Here is a 22930-nt window from a genome sequence, read left to right as displayed (position 1 = left end):
ATAAATTCTCGTAACTCAGAGAGGTGTAGCAGGTGGCGAGACGTAAGGAAGCTTAAAGATAACGAGCTGAAAACAGACGAAGGATATGTCAATCTCTTTCTACACCGAACGGAAATAAAAGTATGAGAGCGGGCAGGCATGGCCTGAGCACTTCGAGCAGAGAGGACTGATTGGACTTGACTTAACTTAAAGAGAAAAAATTGGAGCTTAACGGAAGAAGAAGACCCCATGAGCGCTCCCCTATGCCATCCATAATGGTACACTCTATCCATACACCACATCCTCTCTTCCGTGGATGTTCCACGGGTTTCACGTCTTTATCGTCATTTTAATAAAGTTAAATGGAGTGACGTTGCGATACTCGGGGTGCGTTGCATAAATCCTCGTAACTCAGAGAGGTGTAGCAGGTGGCGAGACGTAAGGAAGCTTAAAGATAACGAGCTGAAAACAGACGAACGATATGTCAATCTCTTTCTACACCGAATGGAAATAAAAGTATGAGAGCGGGAGGGCATGGCCTGAGCACTTCGAGCAGAGAGGACTGATTGGACTTAACTTAAAGAGAAAAAATTGGACCTTAACGGAAGAAGAAGATCTCATGAGCGCTGCCCTATGCCATCCATAATGGTACACTCTATCCATACACCACATAAATTAGGATATATAAGGAAACGTCTTTATCGTCATTTTAATAAAGTTAAATGGAGTGACGTTGCGATACTCGGGGTGCGTTGCATAAATCCTCGTAACTCAGAGAGGTGTAGCAGGTGGCGAGACGTAAGGAAGCTTAAAGAGAACGAGCTGAAAACAGACGAACGATATGTCAATCTCTTTCTACACCGAACAGAAATAAAAGTATGAGAGCGGGAAGGCATGGCCTGAGCAGTTCGAGCAGAAAGGACTGATTGGACTAAACTTAAAGAGAAAAAATTGGAGCTTAACGGAAGAAGAAGATCCCATGAGCGCTGCCGTCACTTATCGATGTGTGTTGAGGTCTGAAGAGATGAGGTGGTTTCTAGGAGCGATTTGCACCTTTTTACTGCTTGAGGTGAGTTCGGTTCGTGTTTTGTGACTCGTAGATTTATTAATCAAAACACGGTCACAGTGGCGTCAGGCACTGTGACCGTGTATGTGACTCATATTCGCGATTACCACAGAAGCACATCGACGGGGAGTGTCTATATAATAATAGCGTAAGCACTCGACTTTGTTATCCCTTTTACGCCGCACCCAGTGACCCGATGCCCACAGCCCACGGCACTAATGGATTTACCATCTATCCCCTATGCCATCCATAATGGTACACTCTATCCATACACCACATCCTCCCTTCCGTGGATGTTCCACGGGTTTCGGCTAGTCAAAAGTATTGTTGAAGAGTTTAGAGCCACTGGAAGTGTGAAATACCAAATTAAAGGACACAGTGGTCGAAAAGCTTCAGTGAGAACACCCGACAATATCGAGGCTGCTAGAGAAGCTTTGCTTTGTAGACTTCTCCGTTGAAGTTGAAACGTCGACTTGCATAGCTGGTGTGAACTTCTCACACGACTGTGGGCAGATTCACACATGGCGATCTGAAACTGTATTCGAACAAGATACAATTACTGCAGCACCAGACCGAAATAAATAAGAGGTTGCCATTCAAATGTTGCACCACCATTGCTTGGTAGATTGAAGATGACCAAGATTTTCTTGACCACACCTTCTTTAGTGATGTGGCCCACTTCCATCTCAGCAGCCATGTGAACAAACATAGCATGCAATTTTTAGCAGACCAGCAACTGCACGAATATATGAAACAACCAGTTTCTGTAGTGAAAGCAACGGTTTGGTGTGCTATTGGATGTAGTGGGGTAATAGGACTTTTATTCTTTGAGAACGAAGCCAGACAAACAGTGAAGTCAACACAGATAGATATGTGGACATGCTGCAGAGAAGATTCCTTCCTGCACTGAGAACGAAGCAAGACATCACGATTGCTTCAGTCATCTTCCAGGAAGGCGGTGCACCACCACATACATCGAATGATGTTTTGGAGTTTTTCAGATGACATTTCCCAGGTGATTGACTCATTTATTGACGGACGGACAACCCATGGTGACCCTCCTCCCTATATCTGTCTCCTCACACATCTCCCCTTTACAGTTTGGAGTTTCCATTGATGGGGAAGCAGAGATTTCAGTACATTTGTTAAACAGGCAACCCAATGAACATCCGGAAGCGTGCTGGCCAAAACAAAATGTCGGAAACTACTTCAATTGAATTTATCAACGCTGGCATCTCCAAAGATTAAGCTCCGATTTCCCAGATCTGCGTGTTCCCATTTCCACCAGTGCCTTGTCTCCACCAACGCTCTGAATTCATTCACGCAATATATGCATCTCAATCCACCAAAATAGCACACTCGATGATTTCGATCAAATCGAAAGGAAATAAAAGTCAATGTCGATCCTTCTAAAGGCTTCGGCTAATGAGAAATATGGAGTTTGGTTCAATCTCAAACTACCTCCAGCCTGATTGAGTTCAGAACTTGCTACTGTAGACAAGGTACAAATGTAGTGGGTGATGGGAAACTTGATACAAAAGATGGGAGAGAACAGTCACAGTAAATATCTCAGAAGAGTGTGGACATCAAAGATGACCATATTCACTGCAACCATCCATCCAGAAGAAGTGAAAATCCAAGATAAATTTCCGTTTTGTATCCCACTGATAGGTCGGATCTGAATCTGGACCTTAACCAAAATCTAATTGACTTGTTCCTGTCACCGACACAACTCCCCCACCAAGTTTTGTCCAAATCCATCCATAACGTCAGATATCGTGCAATATATCATTTTTGCCCCATCTCTCAATGGTGGAGAATCACTTAAAATTATAGTATCCGGATCTTCACCCAAAATCTCATCCTTTCGTTCTTGTGATACACCCAAACAGTCCACCATATTTTGCCCGAATCCATCCACAACTCTTTGAGATATCCTGTTCACAGTCAGACAGACAGACAAGCAAATAAACACATGGACAGACAGGGGTGAAAGCATAACCTCCCTCGTTGTGTATAATATTTTTTGCAGAGGTAAAAAGCCTCAAATACTCCCAAGAGTTGTTACCAGATGGAATTACGCCATCTGTCACAGCTCCAGCACTATTAGGACAAAGCGATGAGGGTTTTCTGCTGACCCTTTCCAAAAACGTCTCAAGACCAATTCAACAGATTGAACCCAGAACTCTGAACAGAAGTCTACTGACAGCAGTGGGAGCTATCAATTCAAGTTCAGAAAGCATATATCGGGGTGCTTTCACATAAGATACTGCAGCTGACCCGCACAGCAGCGGACGATCTGATAAGGCCTATTTCTACTCATTATGACTTTTACCTTTGACCCAATTATTAATTAGTGTTCTCCATATTGTCATAATAAAAGTTTGTTGAACATTTGATGACAAAAGCTCAAACGGTTAAAAAAAACGTTACGACAAACATACAGACATACATGCACGCACAATTGCAAAACTACTGTCTCCCAGTGTGCGGCGGACCCTAATTATAATGAAAAAAAGGAAGTGTCATAAAAACCACAGGATGATGCCAGATTGCCAGAGTGATTGCAAAGGCAAAGTCTGAACTTTTTTTTTGCTCTGCTGCTCATTCCGAACTCATACCTACAAAGCTTGGAGTTTTGAAAAAAATCCTCCTCGTAATCCTTTATGGACTCTATCTGTTCCTCTGTGTTTCCTGCAGAAAAATACACGATATTACACATCACCATGGGATAATCTTTCAAATAAATATTATACACAAAACATTACATAGTATGACGTTTCATCAAAAACGTCACAAATTTTCACTTCAAACAAACAATCTGGGCAATCTGATGTCCGGTTACTACTTTGACTGTTTTCGAGTGGAGATGTGAAGCAATTCCAACGAGCACAGAGGAAAGTAATCTAGACATAATTTGATGTCGTAACGTTGATCGATATACATCCGCCCACATTAATACATCATGATACATACTGTTGTGGTTTTTAGAACCCTCCACTTTGTAAATATTGTAATATCCCTTATAAATAATCCCCTGTAAATATTCCCATTTTTGTGAAAGGTCAAAGGTCGCACCCTAGTTAGGCCACGAGCAACACGTAGCACACCATAGGATCTTCTTTAGTTATTTCATTCGTATGTGTTTCAGGTAAGGATCTGTTCCCAATAGTTTGACTCTGCGTTGCATTAATGAAATAACCTAGGCCCCTTCTCAAATTCCCATCCTATTCATTTTGCGGCTTTATCCTCTCCAAATTGTATTACGCGCCTCTGCCAGCCGCAGCCGCCTCAGCGTTCGCTGCCTTTTGGTTGTTCGCTGCCAGCCGCCATAAGCCACACGGTCAAGTCCGGAGAAAAAGTGGGGAGGAGCTATCGAGCGAGGCGAATCCCTGTTAAGGGTGGAGCCAAGGAGCCCTCATCACCCAACCAGGGCCGAGGCCAGCGCCTCGGTGGGCGTATCCAGATAAGCGGAGGCTTGATACGCGATCGGCCAATATAAGCGGCCGCGTGGGACTACTTGAGGAGATAAAAGAGATGTGCCCGGGAGAGCCAAGGAGACGAACGAGCAGATGAGCGCACATATTCCGTACGCAGTGTACCAGCTTCCGCCCGCTATATAATTGTCCGGCCGCATTCAACTGCACGCGGAGCTGTTGCCGGGTTTCGTCTCGAACCTAAAGCGTGGACTGGAGCGTGAGCTTGGAGCGGGACCTCGACGACTGTGCCATCTGCCGGACCTTCCTTCCCTGCTATCTGCATGAACCTTCTCTTCCTTCCCACCACCACCACCACCACCACCACCACCACCTTTTCGTGAAAGTGTGTTTGTTCTGTCCTGGGAGTGATATATAAGACTGTCTAAGCTTGCCCTATGTCCTTTTATTTCCTTCTTTTGTATATTCTTGCCCCTTTCGTTTCCTCTTCATTATTGTATAATAAATCCTATGTTCTTTCTTTACCTGATTTCTTCTCATCCGATCGCTTCCGTCCTGTCCCCCAATTGAATACCTGTGGCACGATATAGGAACCGTTTAGAATCAGGTTTAGACTGCCGCCAACGGCTCGGGCTTCGGATTGCTAAACCGCTCGGCAATATTCCATCTTGTCCGTGGCTCGGGCAGGAGTATCGCCCTGCTTCCGACCGGAAGGAGCGCGATATCTTCTAAGGACTCGGACGGCCAGCTTAATAGACGAGGGGATTAACCCTCCCCCCCCCCCCCCCCCTCGGTAAGGGGAGCGCCGTAACCCGAGATCCGCAACAATACGTTTACAAAGTTTGATTTAAATCCCTTCAGCTGTTCTCAAGTATCACATTTTTACCTGATATGCCATCTGACCTTTGACGTCTTGATCGCATAATCAAATCAGTTTACCTTTACATTATTTTACCTACTTACACCAAGTTTGACTTGGATCCCTTCAGCCATTCTTAAGTTATCGCAGTAAAGAAAACCTATCACAGACGGATGGACAACCCAAAAACATAACGTCTCCGCTGACGCATAAAAAGTGACAGCCAAGAAAAGTTACATCAAAGGTCGCTGGTGGTAAAAGGATTATAATATGGGCCAAGGATTTTCAGCATCTATCTACTTATTAGGTACACATATATGGCAGAAAGTTTGACATAGTTACCTTCCTTCACCCTCACTCATATCTCCTCCAAACCTCCTTCCCTTCACCACCCTCACCCCTCTACCCCACGTCTCACATTATTTTTCTATCACCCTTCTCTTAATTTAATCCCTTTGCATACTAAATAAATAGATTGGCCCGAAGGCCATGGCTGAGCAATGTTTTGAAATGTCATTTATCGGCGGTTTTAAGGGGCAAGGTCTTCAAACAAATTCAAAACCCTACAGGATTTATGGTTGCATATCTGTATGCTGTCTAACAGAATGGTGCAGAGGTAGCACAGTCGTCTCGGAGCAGTCAGGTGTGGGTTCAATTCCTGACCCGACTATAAACTGGTAGATTCGTGCTTCAGGGCATTGCCACTCAAAATGCACCATCCCTCGGATGGACGGTAAGCTGGAATCACATCTGATAGTATTATCTGGTGGACTTTAAATATTCCATGGTGCCTTTCAAACAAGAGAAGGCAAGTTATCTCCAGCACCCAGAACAAATTCCAAATTCCTGGACTGTCTTTCTTGCCAACCTGTGCTTTGTAAGGATGTTGAGTATGCCAAAGGCCCCGTAACATGAGTTTATGAAGGCTAGAGTCCGGCAGTGGAATGCTCGGTTTGATAAATTGTAGGTTTACCAAGCTCAGAGCGCCCTCTCCTGCTTTAACTTCCAGTACCATCTAAACAACTGTGTAGTACAGGCTTACCACGGCCAGTGACCACAGCAAAGTATCCAAGAGCCTTCATTGGAAAGAGATTCCCATCTAATATCTGCTTTATCTGTAAAACAGGGACAATAAATGAAAGGGGTGAGAAGACAGTAGAATGAGGAAGAAAGTTTGTGGAAGGAAAATAAATTAAAATGTTGAAGGAAAAGAAGGGAATTGGGAGAGAGAAGAAAGGAAGGAATGTTTATGTAGGAAAGCGTGGGTCCAGGATGCTCATACCCGGCTCGGGTTCGCAAGGTTTTTCTCGGCCAAGTCCACCTTTGTGAGCACAAAGATGGTGCGCTTTCCCTTTGGGTCCATGGTGCTTACGAGGTCCGTGACGATACTGCGCTCGGCATCCACAGATCCATCTGCAGCACGGTTGGGGTCGAGGGCCAAAGGTCACGACGAGGCAATTCAACATCATGGAGAGATTAACCAGAAAAGTGACAAGAGAGTGAGGGAAGGCCTAGGCCTTGGTAGAAAACCAACATGCTTGAGTACCTTGTATGCAGAGGATGATGGCATTAGGGTTCTGCATATAGAGTTTGCTCATTGAAAAGATGGCATCCTTTGTGTCAGGTGCCATACCAAATGTCACCGTCTGTTCCAAGAAACATGGAAAATATTAATTAGATAAAGAGCTATTGGTTTTGAATTTCAAAAATGGCATATTGTCTTCAGCTACAAACCTCAGACCATCAATATGGAATTCTCTTTATAAACATAAAAAGCAGCTGGAGGGCTCAATTTGAGACAGGATGGCTGGGTGGAGGTGGGCTAGGAACAAAGGTGGGTTTTAAGCAGAGGAAGTAAAGTTACATGTGACAAGATAGAGATGTATGATGAACTACACAGAAGATGTGTCTGGGACGGAGGTGAAATTACTTGCTTACATGAGTGGTTTTTTTTGTATATGAAGTCGAGGCTCGGAAAAGAGCTGCAACACAGAAATGACCAAAACTCAACAGAAACAAAACTAGAATGCACACCTCTACCAGGATGAACAGTTTACATTTGGTATCCCATTCAAAGGCCGGCTCGGCATCCAGACCTTAATTAATAACCAAAATGTAATCTGCTTGATCCTCTCACCTACCAACCTGTCCAACAAGTCTTGGCATAATCCATCCACAACATGTATCGCTTATCGCTTTTGGCTATATCGCTCAACAGTGAAGAATCACTTTAAAAAAAAAATTATAGTATCTGGATCTGTATCCGGATCTTCACCAAACTAGAACCAAATCGACTTTGGCACACACACCCTGTCCACCAAATTTAGTCCAAACCTTTTTGAGATATCCTGCTCACAGACGAACAGATAGACAAAGGTGAAAACATAACCTCCTTCACCAAAATAATAGTGGGAAAGGGGCGGGGAGATAAATACACCAACAGAATGGTAAAGGGACACAGCGGAGAGACACTTGGAGGAGATCATGGGGAGGGGGTGGAGGACTTCGGGGTGAACAAGCTGGATACAAGTAGAGGAAGGGAAAAACCGGGTATGAAACGGAAAAGGAAAGAATACAAATGAAAGTGAGGGTGAGGGACTAGGGGCGTGTTGGAGAAGAGTGACAGTAGGCTGGAAGGGAACAGAATGGAAAGGAGGAAACACCAACAGCAGAGTAGGAGTGAGAGTAAACAATGGAAAAGGGGGAAACAATAACAGCAGGATAGGAGTGAGAGTGCACGATGAAAAGCAGGAAACACTTACACAGAGTAGGAGTGAGAGTGAACAATGAAAAGGAGGAAACACTAACACAGAGTAGGAGTGAGAGTGAACAATGGAAAGGGGGAAACACCAACAGCAGAGTAGGAGTGAGAGTGAACAATGGAAAGGGGGAAACACCAACAACAGAGTAGGAGTGAGAGTGAACAATGGAAAGGGGGAAACACCAACAGCAGAGTAGGAGTGAGAGTGAACAATGGAAAGGGGGAAACACCAACAGCAGAGTAGGAGAGAGAGTGAACAATGGAAAGGGGGAAACACCAACAGTAGAGTAGGAGTGAGAGTGAACAATGGAAAGGAGGAAACACCAACAGTAGAGTAGGAGTGAGAGTGAAGAATTGAAAAGGGGGAAACACCAACAGCAGGGTAGGAGAGAGGGTGAAGAATGGAAAGGGGGAAACACCAACAGTAGAGTAGGAGTGAGAGTGAACAATGGAAAGGAGGAAACACCAACTGCAGAGAAGGAGAGAGAGTGAAGAATGGAAAGGAGGAAACATCAACAGCAGAGTAGGAGTGAGAGTGAAGAATGGAAAAGGGGGAAACACCAACAGCAGGGTAGGAGAGAGAGTGAAGAATGGAAAGGGGGAAACACCAACAGCAGAGTAGGAGTGAGAGTGAACAATGGAAAGGGGGAAACACCAACAGCAGAGTAGGAGTGAGAGTGAACAATGGAAAGGGGGAAACACCAACAGCAGAGTAGGAGTGAGAGTGAACAATGGAAAGGGGGAAACACCAACAGCAGAGTAGGAGTGAGAGTGAACAATGGAAAGGGGGAAACACCAACAGCAGAGTAGGAGTGAGAGTGAACAATGGAAAAGGGGAAACACCAACAGCAGAGTAGGAGTGAGAGTGAATAATGGAAAGGGGGAAACACCAACAGCAGAGTAGGAGTGAGAGTGAACAATGGAAAGGGGGAAACACCAACAGTAGAGTAGGAGTGAGAGTGAACAATGGAAAGGAGGAAACATCAACAGCAGAGTAGGAGAGAGAGTGAAGAATGGAAAGGGGGCAACACCAACAGCAGAGTAGGAGTGAGAGTGAACAATGGAAAGGAGGAAACACCAACAGCAGAGTAGGAGAGAGAGTGAACAATGGAAAGGGGGAAACACCAACAGCAGAGTAGGAGTGAGAGTGAACAATGGAAAGGAGGAAACACCAACAGCAGAGTAGGAGAGAGAGTGAACAATGGAAAGGGGGAAACACCAACAGTAGAGTAGGAGTGAGAGTGAACAATGGAAAGGGGGAAACACCAACAGCAGAGTAGGAGTGAGAGTGAATAATGGAAAGGGGGAAACACCAACAGCAGAGTAGGAGTGAGAGTGAACAATGGAAAGGGGGAAACACCAACAGCAGAGTAGGAGTGAGAGTGAACAATGGAAAGGAGGAAACACCAACAGCAGAGTAGGAGAGAGAGTGAACAATGGAAAGGGGGAAACACCAACAGTAGAGTAGGAGTGAGAGTGAACAATGGAAAGGGGGAAACACCAACAGCAGAGTAGGAGTGAGAGTGAATAATGGAAAGGGGGAAACACCAACAGCAGAGTAGGAGTGAGAGTGAACAATGGAAAGGGGGAAACACCAACAGTAGAGTAGGAGTGAGAGTGAACAATGGATAGGAGGAAACACCAACAGTAGAGTAGGAGTGAGAGTGAACAATGGAAAGGGGGAAACACCAACAGCAGAGTAGGAGAGAGAGTGAAGAATGGAAAGGGGGCAACACCAACAGTAGAGTAGGAGTGAGAGTGAACAATGGAAAGGAGGAAACACCAACAGTAGAGTAGGAGTGAGAGTGAACAATGGAAAGGAGGAAACATCAACAGCAGAGTAGGAGTGAGAGTGAACAATGGAAAGGAGGAAACATCAACAGCAGGGAAGGAGTGAGAGTGAAGAATGGAAAAGGGGGAAACACCAACAGCAGAGTAGGAGTGAGAGTGAAGAATGGAAAAGGGGGAAACACCAACAGCAGAGTAGGAGAGAGAGTGAAGAATGGAAAAGGGGGAAACACCAACTGCAGAGTAGGAGAGAGAGTGAAGAATGGAAAGGAGGAAACATCAACAGCAGAGTAGGAGTGAGAGTGAAGAATGGAAAAGGGGGAAACACCAACAGCAGGGTAGGAGAGAGAGTGAAGAATGGAAAGGGGGAAACACCAACAGCAGAGTAGGAGTGAGAGTGAACAATGGAAAGGGGGAAACACCAACAGCAGAGTAGGAGTGAGAGTGAACAATGGAAAGGGGGAAACACCAACAGCAGAGTAGGAGTGAGAGTGAACAATGGAAAGGGGGAAACACCAACAGCAGAGTAGGAGTGAGAGTGAACAATGGAAAGGGGGAAACACCAACAGCAGAGTAGGAGTGAGAGTGAACAATGGAAAGGGGGAAACACCAACAGCAGAGTAGGAGTGAGAGTGAATAATGGAAAGGGGGAAACACCAACAGCAGAGTAGGAGTGAGAGTGAAGAATGGAAAGGGGGAAACACCAACAGCAGAGTAGGAGTGAGAGTGAACAATGGAAAGGGGGAAACACCAACAGCAGAGTAGGAGTGAGAGTGAACAATGGAAAGGGGGAAACACCAACAGCAGAGTAGGAGTGAGAGTGAACAATGGAAAGGGGGAAACACCAACAGCAGAGTAGGAGTGAGAGTGAACAATGGAAAGGGGGAAACACCAACAGCAGAGTAGGACTGAGAGTGAACAATGGAAAGGGGGAAACACCAACAGCACAGTAGGAGTGAGAGTGAACAATGGAAAGGGGGAAACACCAACAGCAGAGTAGGAGTGAGAGTGAACAATGGAAAGGGGGAAACACCAACAGTAGAGTCGGAGTGAGAGTGAACAATGGAAAGGAGGAAACATCAACAGCAGGGTAGGAGTGAGAGTGAAGAATGGAAAAGGGGGAAACACCAACAGCAGGGTAGGAGTGAGAGTGAAGAATGGAAAAGGGGGAAACACCAACAGCAGGGTAGGAGAGAGAGTGAAGAATGGAAAGGGGGAAACACCAACTGCAAAGTAGGAGAGAGTGAAGAATGGAAAAGGGGGAAACACCAACAGCAGGGTAGGAGAGTGAAGAATGGAAAGGGGGAAACACCAACTGCAGAGTAGGAGAGAGAGTGAAGAATGGAAAAGGGGGAAACACCAACAGCAGGGTAGGAGAGAGGGTGAAGAATGGAAAGGGGGAACACCAACAGCAGGGTAGGAGTGAGTGAACAATGGAAAGGAGGAAACACTAACACAGAGTAGGAGTGAGAGTGAACAATGGAAAGGGGGAAACACCAACCGCAGAGTAGGAGTGAGAGTAAACAATGGAAAAGGGGGAAACACTAACAGCAGGATAGGAGTGAGAGTGAACAATGGAAAAGGGGGAAACACCAACAGCAGGGTAGGAGTGAGAGTGAACAATGGAAAGGAGGAAACACCAACAGCAGAGTAGGAGTGAGAGTGAACAATGGAAAGGAGGAAACACCAACAGCACGATAGGAGTGAGAGTGAATAATGGAAAGGGGGAAACACCAACAGCAGAGTAGGAGTGAGAGTGAACGATGAAAAGGAGGAAACACTAACACAGAGTAGAGGTGAGAGTGAACAATGGAAAGGAGGAAACACCAACAGCAGAGTAGGAGTGAGAGTGAACAATGGAAAGTAGGAAACACCAACAGCAGAGTAGGAGTGAGAGTGAACAATGGAAAGGAGGAAACACTAACACAGAGTAGGAGTGAGAGTGAACAATGGAAAGAAGGAAACACTAACACAGAGTAGGAGTGAGAGTGAACAATGGAAAGGAGGAAACATCAACAGTAGAGTAGGAGTGAGAGTGAACAATGGAAAGGAGGAAACACCAACAGCAGAGAAGGAGTGAGGGTGAACAATGGAAAGGAGGAAACACCAACAGCAGGATAGGAGTGAGAGTGAACAATGGAAAGGAGGAAACATCAACAGCAGAGTCGGAGTGAGAGTGAACAATGGAAAGGAGGAAACACCAACAGCAGAGAAGGAGTGAGGGTGAACAATGGAAAGGAGGAAACACCAACAGCAGGATAGGAGTGAGAGTGAATAATGGAAAGGGGGAAACATCAACAGCAGAGTAGGAGTGAGAGTGAACGATGAAAAGGAGGAAACACCAACAACAGAGAAGGAGTGAGAGTGAATAATGGAAAGCGGGAACACCAACAGCAGAGAGTGAACAATGAAAAGGAGGAAACACTAACACAGAGTAGGAGTGAGAGTGAACAATGGAAAGGAGGAAACACCAACAGCAGAGTCGGAGTGAGAGTGAACAATGGAAAGGAGGAAACACCAACAGCAGAGAAGGAGTGAGAGTGAACAATGGAAAGGAGGAAACACCAACAGCAGGTTAGGAGTGAGAGTGAATAATGGAAAGGGGGAAACATCAACAGCAGAGTAGGAGTGAGAGTGAACGATGAAAAGGAGGAAACACCAACAGCAGGATAGGAGTGAGAGTGAATAATGGAAAGGGGGAAACATCAACAGCAGAGTAGGAGTGAGAGTGAACGATGAAAAGGAGGAAACACCAACAGCAGGATAGGAGTGAGAGTGAATAATGGAAAGGAGGAAACACCAACAGCAGAGAGTGAACAATGAAAAGGAGGAAACACGAACACAGAGTAGGAGTGAGAGTGAACAATGGAAAGGAGGAAACACCAACAGCAGAGAAGGAGTGAGAGTGAACAATGGAAAGGAGGAAACACCAACAGCAGGATAGGAGTGAGAGTGAATAATGGAAAGGGGGAAACATCAACAGCAGAGTAGGAGTGAGAGTGAACGATGAAAAGGAGGAAACACCAACAGCAGGATAGGAGTGAGAGTGAATAATGCAAAGGGGGAAACATCAACAGCAGAGTAGGAGTGAGAGTGAACAATGGAAAGGACGAAACACCAACAGCAGGATAGGAGTGAGAGTGAACAATGGAAAAGGGGGAAACACAAACAGCAGGATAGGAGTGAGAGTCAACGATGAAAAGGAGGAAACACTAACACAGAGTAGGAGTGAGAGTGAACGATGAAAAGGAGGAAACACTAACACAGACGAGGAGTGAGAGTGAACAATGGAAAGGAGGAAACACTATCAGCAGAGTAGGAGTGAGAGTGAACAATGGAAAGGAGGAAACACCAACAGCAGAGTAGGAGTGAGAGTGAACAATGGAAAGGGGGAAACACCAACCGCAGAGTAGGAGTGAGAGTGAACAATGGAAAGGGGGAAACACCAACAGCAGAGTAGGAGTGAGAGTGAACAATGGAAAGGGGGAAACACCAACCGCAGAGTAGGAGTGAGAGTGAACAATGGAAAGGGGGAAACACCAACAGCAGAGTAGGAGTGAGAGTGAACAATGGAAAGGGGGAAACACCAACAGCAGAGTGGGAGTGAGAGTGAACAATGGAAAGGGGGAAACACCAACCGCAGAGTAGGAGTGAGAGTGAACAATGGAAAGGGGGAAACACCAACAGCAGAGTGGGAGTGAGAGTGAACAATGGAAAGGAGGAAACACCAAGAGCAGGGTAGGAGTGAGCGTGAAAGTGAACAATGGAAAGAATGATACACCAACAGCAGAACAAGAGTGAGAGTGAGAGTGAACAATGGAAAGAAGGATACAGCAACAGCAGAGTAGGAGTGAGAGTGGAGGTGAACAATGGAAAGAAGGATACACCAACAGCAGAACAAGAGTGAGAGTGAGAGTGAACAATGGAAAGGAGGAAACACCAACAGCAGAGTAGGAGTGAGAGTGGAAGTGAACAATGGAAAGAAGGATACACCAACAGCAGAACAAGAGTGAGAGTGAGAGTGAACAATGGAAAGAAGGATACAGCAACAGCAGAGTAGGAGTGAGAGTGGAAGTGAACAATGGAAAGAAGGATACACCAACAGCAGAACAAGAGTGAGAGTGAGAGTGAACAATGGAAAGAAGGAAACACCAACAGCAGAACAAGAGTGAGAGTGAGAGTGAACAATGGAAAGAAGGATACACCAACAGCAGAACAAGAGTGAGAGTTAGAGTGAACAATGGAAAGAAGGAAACACCAACAGCAGAACAAGAGTGAGAGTTAGAGTGAACAATGGAAAGAAGGATACACCAACAGCAGAACAAGAGTGAGAGTGAGAGTGAACAATGGAAAGAAGGAAACACCAACAGCAGAACAAGAGTGAGAGTTAGAGTGAAGGATACACGAACAGCAGAACAAGAGTGAGAGTGAGAGTGAACAATGGAAAGAAGGATACACCAACAGCAGAACAAGAGTGAGAGTTCGGGTTAACAATGGAAAGAAGGATACACCAACAGCAGAACAAGAGTGAGAGTGAGAGTGAACAATGGAAAGAAGGAAACACCAACAGCAGAACAAGAGTGAGAGTTAGAGTGAACAATGGAAAGAAGGATACACCAACAGCAGAGTAAGAGTGAGAGTGAATCAAAGGGGGGGGGGGGGGGGGGGAAAGACACATGGGGGTGAAGAATCCACACACAAGCTGAATATGCACACAATAATTCATAATTAATTCATTAAAAAATAATTCATAATTCCTTACGCTGATGATGCCAGGCAAGTCAACCAACACCATTCGTTGGAGACCGGGACCTTTCACAGTGAGCGAGATCGTCTGTTGGAGTAAGAAGATCAACAACTTGGGGATGGTGGATTGGGTGTGGGGAGGGTGGAGGGGCATCAAATATAAACGGTTCGCACTCATTTAATTGGAAATGATGTTTGTATGCATTATAAATATTGCAGAGGGGAAGGGGGTAAACTCATATGGTAGGGGGGAGAAGTATGAACCAGAAGTAGGTGTGTTAGTCATGTGAGTTCAATCCATAGTGCCAGTCGCTACCTATCTGATAAGATTCAAATAAAAATCCAATTGTTTTACATGAATGTAGGGATTGTCGTGCTTGTGCACTTCCTTGCCTGGCCATTTAAACTATCTTGCCAGTTTATTGTCCATCTTGGCATGACATTGAAACGTTTGTGTTGCATAAAGCACAACTCAGGATGAACTGCAATTACATCACAGGACACATTGGAGGTTGTCCACACACGCTACGTGAAGGTTTTCTGGAGGGAAAGGAAAGAATGCTGAGTATTCCTTTGTCATAACCTTCTGCCTGCGTCCAAATAAACCCAAAAAGAATAAAATCAATTAAACTCGAACCACTCACCTCTGAGCTAACTGTGTGTCCTTCCTTCACACTCTTCTTCATTCGAATCTCAACCTCTTTCCGAAGAGCTGCCAGCTGTTGAAGCAAAACCGTGGTGCACTTTCACACAATTGGATTTGAGTTGAATTTACTGGGCAGAAGTTGAACCATGACTTGAATAAAAAAGCAATATGTGAGGTTACAGGTAAATGGGATTATCTTTTATGTAAGGAAATTGTGGATCCGAATGAAATGTCAACTGAGTCTGCTCTTTCCTGTTTGTTTCAAAATTGGTAATCATGCCAAGTACTATTTGTGGGCTTACTGTGAACGCGCGCGCGCGTGTGTGTGTGTGTGTGTGTGTGTGTGTGTGTGTGTATGTGTGTATATAGATATGTATGTGCGTGTGTGTGTATATGTATATAGATATGTGTGTGTGTGTGTATATGTATATAGATATGTGTGTGTGTGTGTGTGTGTGTGTGTGTGTGTGTGTGTGTGTGTGTGTATATATATATATATATATATATATATGTATATGTGCATGTATATAGATATATATGTGCATGTATATATATATATATATACTAGCTCGGCTCGCCTCACCAAGCGTCGATACTGAGGGACGGGCTTATTTTAGCTGAGGCTAATGACCACCTGAGTTGCTGTGTTGTCATGATTTTCACCAATCGTAATACAAACAATACTTACTTTGCACAAATGTATTTGTTGTGTTTGTGATATTACATTTTTATGGGCAATTTAGGTTGAAGATTTAGGTTGAATGTTTTTTTTTCAAGAAAGAACCCCTCAGCACATACATAGGGGAGGGGTAGGGGCAGACTGGAAGTTTGGGACGATTACACCTCACCACCACGTAATTCAAAACACCTCACCACCACGTAATTCAAAACACCTCACCACCACGTAATTCAAAATACCTCACCACCAAGTAATTCAAAACACCTCACCACCACGTAATTCAAAACACCTCACCACCACGTAATTCAAAACACCTCACCACCACGTAATTCAAAATACCTCACCACCAAGTAATTCAAAACACCTCACCACCATAAAACACATAATAAAAACACTTCACCACCACGAAATTAAAAACACCACACCACCACGAAATTGAAAACACCTCACAGCCATCAATCAAGCACGTAATAAAAACACCTCACAGCCATAAAACACGTGATAAAAACACCTCACCACAGCGAAATTAAAAACACCTCACAGCCATCAATCAAGCACGTAATAAAAACACCTCACAGCTATAAAACACGTGATAAAAACACCTCACCACAGCGAAATTAAAAACACCTCAGCCATAAAACACGTGATAAAAACACCTCACCACATCGAAATTAAAAACACCTCACAGCTATAAAACACGTAATAAAAACACCTCACAGCCATAAAACACGTAATAAAAACACCTCACAGCCATAAAACACATAATAAAAACACCTCACCACCACAAAATTAAAAACAACTCACAGCCATAAAACACATAATAAAAACACCTCACAGCCATAAAACACGTAATAAAAACACCTCACAGCCATAAAACACGTAATAAAAACACCTCACAGCCACAAAATTAAAAACACCTCACCACCACGTCATTTAAAAACACCTCACCACCAAGTAATTATAAATACCTCAGCAACACATAATTCAAAACACCTCACCACCATGTGATTTAAAAACACCTCACCACCATGTGATATTAAAACACCTCACCACCACGTCATTTAAAAACACCTCACCACCACATAATTCAAAATACCTCACCACCACGTGATTCAAAACCACCACAACGTTATTAAAAACACTTCACAACCACGGAACCAAAAGTCTGAGGGAGTCGTTAAGTGACACACAACAACACGTTAAGTGACAATATATGACACTGCCCAGATGTGTCGATATATAGATAAATGACTGTACCTGAGTTGCCATTTCGTCATGGTTTAAACCAATCATAACTCAAACAATTATTTTGCACAAATGTATTTGTAATATACGTGATATCACATTTTATAAACAATTGAAGTTGAAAAAAAAATTTCCCCAAAAAATTCCAAGAAAAAGAAAATTGCAATTTTTTTTAAAAACAATACCCTGAGGACATACCGACGGGAGAGATATGTGCATACCAGAAGTTTGGTACGATTTCACAAAAGTTTGAGAAAGTAGTTCAGTGACAACACAACACAAGACAACACAACACAACACAACACAACACAGGACAGACGCTGCACAAATATATATATATATAGATATATATATATATATGTGCATGTATATATATATATATATACATATATATATATATATATATTGTTACAGATACGACTTTGATGGTATGGTGGGCCGAGCGGGATGGCCGCCGTATCCGTACAAGTTACCCCGATTGCACCCGGGGTTGACTAATCGCGCTATGCTGGCTCAATAAGAAAAAGAAGACACCCGGCTGGATTATAATGACACAATACGACACCAGGGGTTCAGTTCTCAAGTATATTCGTACGGAAAAAGGTTAGATTACAACTACAAGAGGGACAGCATAGGAAGACAGGCACTTAGACACACTCTTATATTAACCCTAGACAGACCACAGATAAACGGGACAACGCTGACTCACACGGGGGTTGATGAAAAGGACAGCGGGTATCGATGGCTCAAGGTGCACTCTTGGCTCAAAGCAGGGTCCAGTACGGTCCGGTCCGGTCCAAAGATGCGGGGAGGTCTTGCAGCGCTCGAGGGGTGGCGACTTCTCTCTCCAGGCTGGGGGCGCATCTCACGTCACATCCGGCGCGGGGCCGCGTATATCCGGCGGGGAGTGACACGCCCTCGGCTCGTTAGCGCCGCCCCAGATGGCATCGGCCCATGGCTTCTCATTGGGTGCGGGGGTTACCGGCTCCGCCCTTGACGAGGGGCCGACAGGGAGCCCCTCCGTGGTAACCCCGTGGAGCGCGTGGTCAATGGTGGCTAACCGAGCCGGAAGGAGGACGCCCACTCCCCATGCCGTCACCGCGCCGCCCCCCTCTTTTGTTGTTGTTGTTGTAGTTGGCGCTTCTTCATGGGGAAGAGATGCGGAGAGGTATGGGGAGGTCCTAAACTTCCTAACAGGTGCCATATAATCACATTCTGGTGCAACGAAGAGTCATAATTAATGGAAACAAGTCCTTAACTGACATAGATTAAGAATAACTAGCAAGATGTCCTATAATTGTCTACGTGTGGTGCGGGGACCTGGGCACGACATTTAATGGGGGGATGAAGGGGAAGATCGGCTCTAATGGGTGTTGTTTACAGACAATGGGACTAGGGAATGGGGTAAGGGAGAGTTGGGGAGTATCGGAGAAAATAGGGGAATATTTACAAGCGGATATGGAGGCCAAATTCCATATTCGCAACATTGCACCCTTCTCTACCCTCGGGGCGTCCCGACCCGATAAATTTTTACCTACTTTAGTGTGGCACGCAATGTAGTTCCCTCTACTATTAACTCTACCCTGAGTGCGACAGTTTTACAGATATTCACAAATGAGTAAATATGTCCCCCTGCGACGTTGCACCCTTCTCCTCACAGAAACACACCCACAGGATAACCGAATCCGGAAAGAATTCGCAAACTACACATACAGCCGGTAGGGAGCATTATTTACAAGACTACGCTGATATTTACACTACGATCCAGGACCTGTCTTTGGAGGAACACATGCAGATGTTATGCATAGAGAGAGCGCGCTTGCCAACATCGATACACCAACCCACGAGTGCTCTGTGGCCGACGGCCTTTAATAACGTGCAGAGCACCCTTTCCGAGCATCAAAAGCACCACCCCACCACCAATCGGTGCAGTCACCATTGTTCATTGGAATAAAAATAACTTCAACAACCCCTAACCCTGCAGGTGTCTCTTGCTCTTCTTGTGGTGCACTTGGTGGTATTAACTATTAGTGGTTCACCTGTATGGCATAGGTGCCACGTTGACCCATAGGTCCATCCCCGGGTGGTGCTTGGCCGCAAACGAACTGCGGTCCATCGTGGGTGGCCACAAACATTGCGGTCCATATGGTGTATCGATCCCGGCAGCAAGCAGCGAAAGTGCAGGCCCACAACTGCGTCGCCAGCACCTCTCTCTCCTCTCTCTCTACCCCAAAGCCAGATCCTCGGAGGTGGGAGACAAAAACAAGACAAGTGAGCAAGGTGGTAAGGGCGCAAAAGTGCACGCAATGCAAGGTGATGCACACTGGGGGCACATGGGAACCAGGTGAGACAGGTACGTTCCTACCGTACGCCCCCCCCACCAGGTAACCTACATGGCCCCTCCCTTACCCCTTACTGTATCAACAAAACACAACACTACCCATAAACATCTACTTTACAAATCCACAAACATCCCTACTGTCTTCCCCGTTCCTCCCATATACCAAATTCGTCTTCTCTCCCTCCTAACCAATCAAATTTGCCATTTTCAACTCTCATCAAAATTTGCCATTTTCAACTCAACATCAAAATTTGCCATCACCAATTCATCATCAGTCCCTCCTAGGGAGGGAGAGATGGAATCACCCCAATGTCTCATCCACGTCGTGATGCGTCTCACAAATCCACACAGCGATTCATCTCCTGCAACAAAACAAAGAAAACACAGGTGTGGAGTCATCATCATCACCACAGGTAAGTGGCTGCGTATGGTGCGACAGGTTCATCAATCCTAACTATCTCCTAAATGACTTTAACAACTTTACACTACCCGGGGTCTCTCTCCGGCCAAACCATTGGCCCTCTTACACTATGGGTTCTAAAAACCAATTCCCATTGGCCAAACTGTGGTGCTCTTCAATTTGGGGTCTCACTCCCCCGATTCATCTCCCGGTGCCCTCGCACAATTTCTGGGCTGTGGCGTGTACCTCTCCCAGTGGGTCTACCCACCTGCACACCTCCACCACTGCAGTTGCCTCCGAGCTTACCTGCTCCTTGCCCTAACCTAACTACCTGGGGAAGGCCCTCTGGCACTCTCCCCACTCGGTGCCCTCTCTGGCACTGGGCTACCCGGGTCCATCCTCCGGATCCTCGGGCCCCATCCACAACTCTACCGGCTCCCAGAGCCCACCTGCGGCCTCACCTGGCCGACATCCTCACAGTGGTGGAGTGCCCAACCAACTACACACACTAACAGGCTACACGCCCAGCCATTTCCACAACACTAATGCACCCATCCACAACACCATTCTGCAACCGCACCACAAATGCCAATATCCAACCACAATTTTACCTGCACCCTCTACCTAACACTTACACTACCCGCCCCGGGTACTCGTGAAAGGGGTCCACTCTTCCCCCATCCACACCTTCGCACCATGCACACCACTCCGTACCACTCACTCCAACTCTCTCCACACACCTGTACTTGCACACCTGTGCTCTCACACCTGGTGCCACCTGCACCCTTCTCTCCCCAAGCGCATTCGCGCTGATCCACAACACTCACTACTCATACACTGCTCCACACACCTGTCCAATTGCACACCTGTGCAATCACACCTGTTCCATTCTCTCACACACAGCATCATCTCAGCTAACTACTCCCTTCTGAAACTTGCGCTTCCCAGTCGTCCCTTTAAACTATTGCGCTCCCACGTCATTATCATCCATACTAATCTACCTGCGTCCCCACTACAGGTATCAGTCACTAACTAATCTTAACGTTACCTACTGTCATCTTCGCTAGATCCCTATCAATATAACCTAACCCACCCGGGCTAGTTTTCACTGCCATACACCCCATAAGCTATTGCTCCTTTGCCCCCCACCTGTGAGGGATGGTGGATTTGCCATCCCACCACATCGGGGGTCTCTCACTACCAATTTTGCACGTCAAATTTCAACAAATTAAAAATTTGCCAATCACTGCCCATCATCTGCCAATCACTACTGCCAATCCCTTGCCAATCATCAAATTTTGTTTTTCTCTAATTTTGGGTCCAAAACACTAACCTCATCACCCAGTCTACTCACTACTGCCTCTCGGTGCGCCAATTCCTGTCCAAAGCCTGGCTTCGTAAAGCCAAGCAATGGATGCTGGTTGTTTTGTGCCAGCGGCTGGATGCGTCCGGCACTCGGTGCAGGGACGGGGGCTTACCCGTGCCGAGATCCCACGCACCACCTCGGCGTGGAGCCATCCAATGCCCCGATCTCGACCTGCCGGCACGTCTCAACAAAAAGTGGTCGCCATGACGACCCTTTCTATCGGGCTGCCAGCTCCGCCTAGTGGAGCCTGGACGCGGCCGTTCAAAGCGAGGCCCGGCACGCACCGAGGGCCCGATTCGGCTATAAGTCGTTCTAAACTCTACCCCGTCTAACGTCGATGCTTCACCTGCATGCTTACATCCCGCAGCCCGTTCCTTGCTCACACATCCAGCTGTGCCCATGCTCCTCGTACCCTTCCTTACACACCCAGGTACCCTCATTCCACTCACAGCCTTGGTCACACACCTGACCACCGAACACTTTGGCACACATTCGTCGCTCGCACACCTCACCAATACACCGCTTCGCACCCCCTCCTCGGTCACCTCCTCTGTGACAATCACAGGTGTGCCCTCATTCGCACACCCAACCACGTGCCTCACCACCAACTCCAGCGTGCATTCCCACTCACGCTCTACCATTCCAGGTGTGCATCCTTCCATCCCAGGTGTACATCCTCGCTCACCTGTCACAACTAACTCCCGCTCCTTGTCACTCTCACTACTTTCACCTCCATTCTTGACAGCGCACTCACCCTTACTCTTGACAGCGCACTCTTTCCTCGTGCACCTGCCCGTCACACACCTTTCTCGCGCACACTCTCCCGTTACACCCTCTGTAACACTCACCACAGGTGGACACTCTTCCTTACTTCTGACAGCGCACTCTTTCCTCATGCACCTGCCCGTCACACACCTTTCTCGCGCACACTCTCCCGTTACACCCTCTGTAACACTCACCACAGGTGGACACTCTTCCTTACTTCTGACAGCACACTCTTTCCTCATGCACCTGTCCGTCACACACCTTTCTCGCGCACACTCTTGCGCACACTCTCCCGTCACACCCTCTGTAACACTCACCACAGGTGTGCATTCTTCCTTACTTTTGACAGCGCACTCTTTCCTCATGCACCTGTCCGTCACACACCTTTCTCGCGCACACTCTCCCGTCACACCCTCTGTAACACTTACCACACCACGCTTCCATGTGCTCCCTCGCACACGCGCTACGACCGACTCACTCTCGCCAGCACACTCACTCCTTGGCACGCACTTTTTCCTCACACACCCCAGAGTCGGACTTTCTTGCACACCTCCATTTTCGCACACCAGACCTGTCGCACACTTCACCAACGGCCTCTCACGAACACCCGGGTCTATCTCGACCCCCAAGCTTATTAAATCCCCTGGCGCATCATACGCACGACCATATTGGTCACCACTTACACCGGGTCCTCTTCCTCTTCGCTTCTCCTCCATCACCTGCGAATCCCTCATCCGGTTAATGAGCACATCATCACGATCCAAACACAGACTTTGGACCAATTCTTTTATCTCCTCTTTTATCTCTTTCTTATCCCCTCTCCGTCGCTTCTTAATTTCGCTCATCCCTTCT

General features: G+C 46.2%; 2 protein-coding genes across 5 annotated transcripts in view; both read right to left on the bottom strand.

The window, feature by feature from the left end:
• The window catches only part of LOC144891596 (uncharacterized), a 710104-nt gene that overhangs the window by 44844 nt on the left and 642330 nt on the right, over positions 1 to 22930 (bottom strand). The window lies entirely within an intron of this gene.
• Positions 1 to 22930, bottom strand: part of LOC137424622 (dynamin-like GTPase OPA1, mitochondrial) — a 169621-nt gene that overhangs the window by 21341 nt on the left and 125350 nt on the right. For all 4 annotated transcript variants that reach the window (XM_068112259.2, XM_068112261.2, XM_068112258.2 and 1 more), the window contains 6 exons: positions 15281 to 15355; positions 14653 to 14724; positions 6888 to 6987; positions 6624 to 6754; positions 6384 to 6456; positions 3667 to 3739 (listed from right to left, as the gene is read on the bottom strand). In XM_068112259.2, the coding sequence (XP_067968360.1) occupies positions 3667 to 3739; positions 6384 to 6456; positions 6624 to 6754; positions 6888 to 6987; positions 14653 to 14724; positions 15281 to 15355 (524 nt within the window). The remainder of the gene's footprint in view (positions 1 to 3666; positions 3740 to 6383; positions 6457 to 6623; positions 6755 to 6887; positions 6988 to 14652; positions 14725 to 15280; positions 15356 to 22930) is intronic.

Source organism: Myxine glutinosa, chromosome 4 (assembly GCF_964187855.1).
Source record: "Myxine glutinosa chromosome 4, kmMyxGlut1.1, whole genome shotgun sequence".
NCBI classification, from domain to species: domain Eukaryota; kingdom Metazoa; phylum Chordata; class Myxini; order Myxiniformes; family Myxinidae; genus Myxine; species Myxine glutinosa.
This window is presented reverse-complemented; position numbering and strand designations above follow the sequence as displayed.